The sequence below is a fragment of the Ascidia mentula genome, chromosome 5 (assembly GCF_947561715.1).
Source record: "Ascidia mentula chromosome 5, kaAscMent1.1, whole genome shotgun sequence".
Taxonomy (NCBI): domain Eukaryota; kingdom Metazoa; phylum Chordata; class Ascidiacea; order Phlebobranchia; family Ascidiidae; genus Ascidia; species Ascidia mentula.
In genome coordinates, this window is record NC_138570.1 from 19,353,484 (window position 1) to 19,359,899 (window position 6,416).

Consider the following 6,416-nt stretch of genomic DNA (forward strand, 5'->3'; position numbering starts at 1 on the left):
CAACAAGTTGTTGTATACAGCAGGTAAATACACACATTGTTCTTAATCATTAACACATCCGCTGTATTTGTGGGTCTGGAGTTTCAAGAAAGATCAGTTAGGCTTTGGAAAAGGTCCAACTCTTTTTCCATAACTTGGGTTTTATCGGAGGCAACTTCATGCCATCGCAGTCTCCGGGTATCAAGTAAAAAACTCCCTTTGGATCGGAAGCCTACGTAACAATAGGGCGTGTGATTAGGCTACCAAGCGTTCTATGGGCTTAGTGTAAACTTACATAACTAGATACCAATCAATAGAGACGAACCACGCAGAGCCAACTATGGCCAAACATCGGCACGGATTTCAACTAAATCATGTGAATGCAAAAAAGCCACAGTAATCGGTGAGATTGATTATAATGGCTTTTTTACACATGTAGGTATTTTTAACTTTAACAAATCAACCAGATACAGCAACATATTTAATATTTGTATTTCGGTTTTGTTACGGAAAAAGTTTCAACTGCTGAGCACTCTATCCAATAATTTTCAAACAAGGAAACATTAAAAAAAACTAGGATTAAAGTTGTTTTGTTCCAAACAGTTTCCAAACAGGCAATTCCACAACGCAAGTTTCGCTATTGTTCGGTCACAACTAACACACCTATTCACGTGACTATCCGGTTACGTAAAGAAAAACAACGGCAACAGAAGGCGTTGCTGAAAACGGGAACTGGAACCATCGCAACTTAATTACAATATATTTTTTGGCGATAATATTTGCCATCGAGAAAAAGTTATCAAAAATGTCAACTCCGAGCAAAGTAAGATTTAGTTCTGCATTTAAATGAAATATTTCGAGACATAATAGAATGCTGATTTTGATACAGATGCGTGAGATTGATGCTGGTGAGATTATGTGCGACCCGAGGTCAGCTGTTGTCGGTGGTGGAAGTTTTGGAATGGTTTTCTTGGGTGAACACAAGTCACTCAACAAACTTGCTGTTAAAATTCTGACTGTACAAGGTGGAATGAGAGACATGCGACTTATTAAAAACACGTTAGTGAAGAAGTGTGTGTAAGTAGTCATGTAAAGTACAAGTATAAAAAAATAACCCTATTAATTGCCATTTGAAAGAATTTGCTGCAAATGAATGTACAAAGTTTTTACAAGTTTCTTACAAGTCTTCATGCAATGTACCATCTATTGATTCCAGCATCCTGAACGAACTTGGGAAACTTCAAACCGCCCAATGTGAAAACGTGGTCAGAACATATGGTTGGACAATGCTGTCCTGTAGCATGGGTTTGGTCACAGAATATTGTGCTGGCGGAAATCTACGACAACTACTCCTAGATCACAACCTCGACATCAAAATTCCTCTACGTCTTCGGATGCTCAAAGAAACCATGGATGCAGTCGTTTTCTTCCACGAGTTTCCAGAGAAACCTCTAGTTCACGATGACCTGAAACCCGAAAATATTCTTGTAACCCACGATCTCCATGCAAAGGTTGCCGACTTTGGTAGCGCTAGTTTGGCCGCAGTAACTGGTTCGACCACCATTCGGGCTCCAGTGGAAGGTGGAAAAATCCAATTTACTGCCGAATATACGGCACCAGAAAAACTCAAGAAAATAACTATGAAACCGAAGAAAGAACACGATGTTTATAGTACTGGAGTGATGACCCACATGTTCATCTTCCGTGAATCTCCCTACACACCATTGGATGCAAACGAACTTCGGGTTGCGATCATCAACGGAGAGAGACCCGAATGTAATGAGATTGAAGAGTTGAAAGCAAGCTTGGGTGACGGTGACAGGGAAATCCTCACAACGATGGATGAAGAAATGAAACGATGTTGGGATCAGGATCCGAAGAAGAGACCTCCTATGAGAGAAGTTCGCGACCGATATCAACGCTTGTTAGACAAACAAAACCCAGCTGACATCTTGCAACACGTGGTAGATTCTCTGCGGCAAATGGATTTAAACGACTCTATCTCATCCAATCAGGGTCAACTTGTTCCGCTTCACCAGTTTTCTACGCTCACTGGAAAGTTTCATTCGTCGGAAGGTAATAATGATTTTTGAAACATGTGATTAGTTGTTGATGTTTGTTGTGAGCAATGCATTACATTTGCTTGATTCCTTTTATGTTAATGTTGATTTTGTATGTTTGTATTAGCCGGAAACCCTGAAAGAAGCAGTGACGTTCCTAGCACATCACGTGGCAACCAACAAGGTCAATCACAACACGATGTGTCTGAAGTACAAATGCCATCCACTCAACAGCATGTAACTTCGTTGCCAAGACAACAAGGTACACGCTTTGCAGGAATTCCACTGATCTTCCTGTTGAGTCTGCAAGAGCAGCCTTGAATCTTGCTATTATTAATCTTTATTACCTTGTGCAATTAATTCAACTGTTCATTTCGATGAGCCTTGAAACCCCGACAATTCAAATTGCATTGTGTATTACATTGACATAGTGTGCAACAAAATAGCTTAAGACAGAATGTATTTTGGGTATGTTGGTTTACATTTGTACTAACGTTTTAAGCAATATTGCCTAACCTGTGCTTTAGGATAAAAAAATTCTGTTGTGATAGCGCCATCATGCGGTTACTGTATTGTTGCTTTTTTCACAGGTGACGTCACACATCTTACACTGGAGCAAGTATTTCAACAGCAAGGTGGGTGGTTCAGTTTCATTACTATTGAAATATTTGCCAAATTTTTCCTCCGTCCCAAAATCGTCGCAAACCAAGCAGTTTTTGGTCTGTAATCTCACAAAAAGCGAGCACTTTAACATGAACCCAAATACAGGTTTCAAAAAAGTACACTGGTATCACAGTAAGGCAATATCCGAGACAGTTATCCCCACAACGTCCGGGTATAAAAAAGTCGTGCAACCATTAGCTCAGCCAGGTCAAATACAATTAACTAGATTAAACCACGGTTAATTTCTGAAGCAAACTTTTGTCATCAAAATATATCTAACTGCTTATATTGATTGCAAAAGTAAGTTCAACATTGCTTAATGCACACTTAAAGTTAAATGGGGATTGAGATCAGTGTGACCTATTGTAAGGACAATGGCAATAATAGTCTTTGTAATACCATATACAACAATGGACTCATTACCATCTCCTAAAAGGGTGAAAACTAATGCGAACTCGATTCGATTTTACCTCGTGTCTTGTAATGCGAGAACATGCCTTGTTTCCCCAAACATATTTGTTTTAAAGCAACGCGTGAATATTAAGATTTGTTGACAGTCGAATATATGTGATTACGTCATACGATATATTGCCAATCACTGCACAATTAATGAAAGTTAAAGTTTGTTTAGGTGAAACCAACGACAAAACTCAACTCGTGGAAAAGTATTGCAAGCAGCTGAAGGATGGAAAATATTTTGAAGCAAACTTTACGAAGCAGCAACTCTCTCGGTTGATTGAAGCTCGAATTAAAACCACGGCTGAAGTTTTGTGCAAATTCGCACAGAAAAACATAACTGAGAAGAGATTTCTTGAGGCTTTGTTGTTCTTCCAAATATCAACAGATTTCTATGCCAAGAATTCCAACCCCGAATGTGCAGCTAAAGGTTTAAAGCAGCGGTGCACAACCTGCGGCCGTGCACATTTGTACCAAAATATATGCACTGGCGGCCGACGTTGCTTCTGAAACTTGTTTTTCTAGCGGTCTCAAGAGTTAAGCTTTTAATTAGGCCCATTGCCATTTCCGTGTTATACACATTCGTTTGCTGTAGCGAATAATAACTGGTGCAGCTACCGCAACAACACGGATTGTGACGTCATAAAACATTAATAGCATATCTGTGAACTGTCATGTACGCATGTACAGTTGCCGAAAAGCTGAACAGTGGAGTCACTCAGTCATGTCGCTAAAACGCAAAAGGTTGTAAAACAAGAGAAAAGGGCGTTTAATCCCAAATGGGAAGTGGATTATTTTATGATGGAGACGTGAACCTAGCGTGCAAGAACAAGGCAGCCATTGAATAATTCGACATTTCATTACATTGTAATATACGTAATTTGGCAAATGTAAGTAATAAATAGTGCACATTTTTCAGGTAAGGATTCATTTCCATTCCTTTGAAATAATGCTCATGTCAAATTGTCGTAATTATCAGGAGTATATCGTTGAAAAAACAGTATATTCAGTGGCGGCCGTTAGCACACAGTGGTGTGTGTGTTGCGGCCGGTAATAGTAAAAAGGTTGTGCACCCCTGGTTTAAAGGAATGTGCTTATGGATTAAGAGATAGATACAAACAAAGCAATGATGGAAAGTGACGTCACAAGCAAGCCCATTGTTGGTGATTACGTCATTCCTTTGATCAAATACATTCGCCAACAAATAGAGAACTTAGCAAACGTTGATGACAAACTACGCACTGTGTGTGTGACCGAATGTATTCAAGCCGTCGAACGGAGTCTTGGTTTAATCGACTCCTTGCAATTGAGGGAAGAAACCATCAATGAAGGGTTGGAACTGATGAGGAGAAAGTTTGGAGCAGATTCAGTAAAGCACCAAGTATACGGACACTTCCTCAACAACCTTGGTTTTGTTTGCGGGAAAACTTCGCGAATTAGTGATGCAAGCAAATATTACCGAGAAGCAATCCAAGCTTACCGAATGACCGAAGATTTCAGCACTAAAGAAATAAGGGAGAAAGTGATTAAAACAAGTGAAAACAATCTGAAACTAAACGAAGCAAAGTTGGACAAACAGTGACTTTGTGACATTCAAACAAATGGAATTATGTTTGATATCAGCCAAAATACGGTCTTCTATTGAGCTTGTGACGTCATAATGACCATTTACATCAGATGTATTATGGATTTAGTTTTAAAATTTGTAAGAATATTTTCTTTGTGTTTTCTACAATCTTCTGCAACCAACATTCAACCAATGCAATATTTGTAAACGGAGGTAGAAATTTGTAGCACTGTCCAGTAACCCCGTGTCGTCCTATGTTGTCTTTCGCAACCCATCACCTCCCAGTGTAACTGAGTATGCGATTCTACAGCAGAGTGCGATTCTCCGTGAGGAGTGTGACCTTCACATGACGACCAGACTTCATAACCACGTGATTTTATCAGTTTTCATGCTATTTTGAATTTTTGTATATAGTTCATTTATGTTGTGGTCACCAGGGCATCGATTTTTTATTGCGTGTCGAACATCTTGAGAAAAATTGTCGTGCGTGTCGAATAGTAGAAATGTTGTATCTGGTAACTAGCGCATGAAAACTTCCAGGCTTACTTCGATTACAGGATTTTTGTACTTACATCACATTGAAATAACGACAAACAATTAAAAACCTTGCATGTTGCAGGCTGCTATGTCTCTTTTTAGGTCCGATTGAACGAAAAATGGCATTTGTTTCGTAACAATGCAATATGTTTCGTAACAATACCACGTGTTCGGTAATAATGCTCCATGTTTGGAAACAATGGTTAGTTTTAGGTATAACGCGCTTATTCGCTGAACGTTGAAGCAAGTGCTGACAGGTTTTTGCATGGATTTTGTCCAATCTAAATAGGCAAATTTATCTTGGATGGGGATCCCAAACGATGATACCATTAAGTTTTCAACACTACGTAGCCGTTCACTTAAATGCTCTTGTTTAACAGTGACTCGAAATGGGCTACAAATTTCTCCCCAAATAGTTGTTTGCGGTTTGAAATTAAATGACTTATATTGGCACTAACTTTTTCGATCCACTTTTGCCACCAGCATCTATAGATGGGCAATATAGAACAATACACTATTCTAGAATATTCTAGAATAGGTAAATCGAATCCAGAATACCGAATCCTATTCTGTTTTTGTTTCAGGTTGTACACTAAAGCACAATAAACATAAAAGATTTTTTTACATGACTCCAAAAACAAAGCACAATCAACGAAAAAATATATTGCACTGTAATGTATCTAGGCTTTCTATGTGCTTGCCTGCCAAGCGACATCCCTAATTTTGTGGCTGTCAAACCTGCATATTGACGAAAAAAGATACGCACCATATTTACTCGATTGTAAGCCGCGGCTTATAAAGATGTTTAACCTACCGTTTGTGATGCTTACAATAGAGGGCGGCTTACATTATTTATTGTCACGCTGATATTTTGTCTGCGGTTCTGAGTTTTAATGAAATTTATCAAACACAGTTATCAGTGTACGTGACAATTTTAAACGACAGATTTGTTGACAACTATTGTAGGGCACCAAAGTTTGCCTTTAACATTTACGTACGGCTTGCATTCGAGGACGGCTTATATTAATTTTTTAACATTGTCGCATGCGGAAATACGGAAAGTTACCGTACATAGAAGGTAGATAACGAAACCTATTATTCGGTTTGAAGACAATTTGGATTCGGATAGTTTAAGATTCGAATCCTCCGGATTC

At 38.9% G+C, this 6,416-nt stretch overlaps 1 protein-coding gene across 2 annotated transcripts; it reads left to right on the forward strand.

Moving 5' to 3' along the window:
* The first annotated feature begins 686 nt into the window (after positions 1 to 686).
* On the forward strand, positions 687 to 4,243 carry LOC145902686 (uncharacterized). 2 transcript variants are annotated; one of them, XM_082990759.1, is made up of 6 exons: positions 687 to 802; positions 869 to 1,056; positions 1,196 to 2,055; positions 2,167 to 2,301; positions 2,630 to 2,674; positions 3,334 to 4,243. In XM_082990759.1, exons 1-6 carry the CDS (start codon positions 785 to 787, stop codon positions 3,666 to 3,668), a joined length of 1,581 nt encoding a protein of 526 aa, XP_082846885.1. In that variant the 5' UTR covers positions 687 to 784; the 3' UTR covers positions 3,669 to 4,243. The 2 variants fall into 2 exon arrangements, with proteins under 2 accessions (XP_082846885.1, XP_082846886.1); XM_082990760.1 differs by having other exon boundaries at positions 869 to 1,038.
* Positions 4,244 to 6,416: the final 2,173 nt, after the last annotated feature.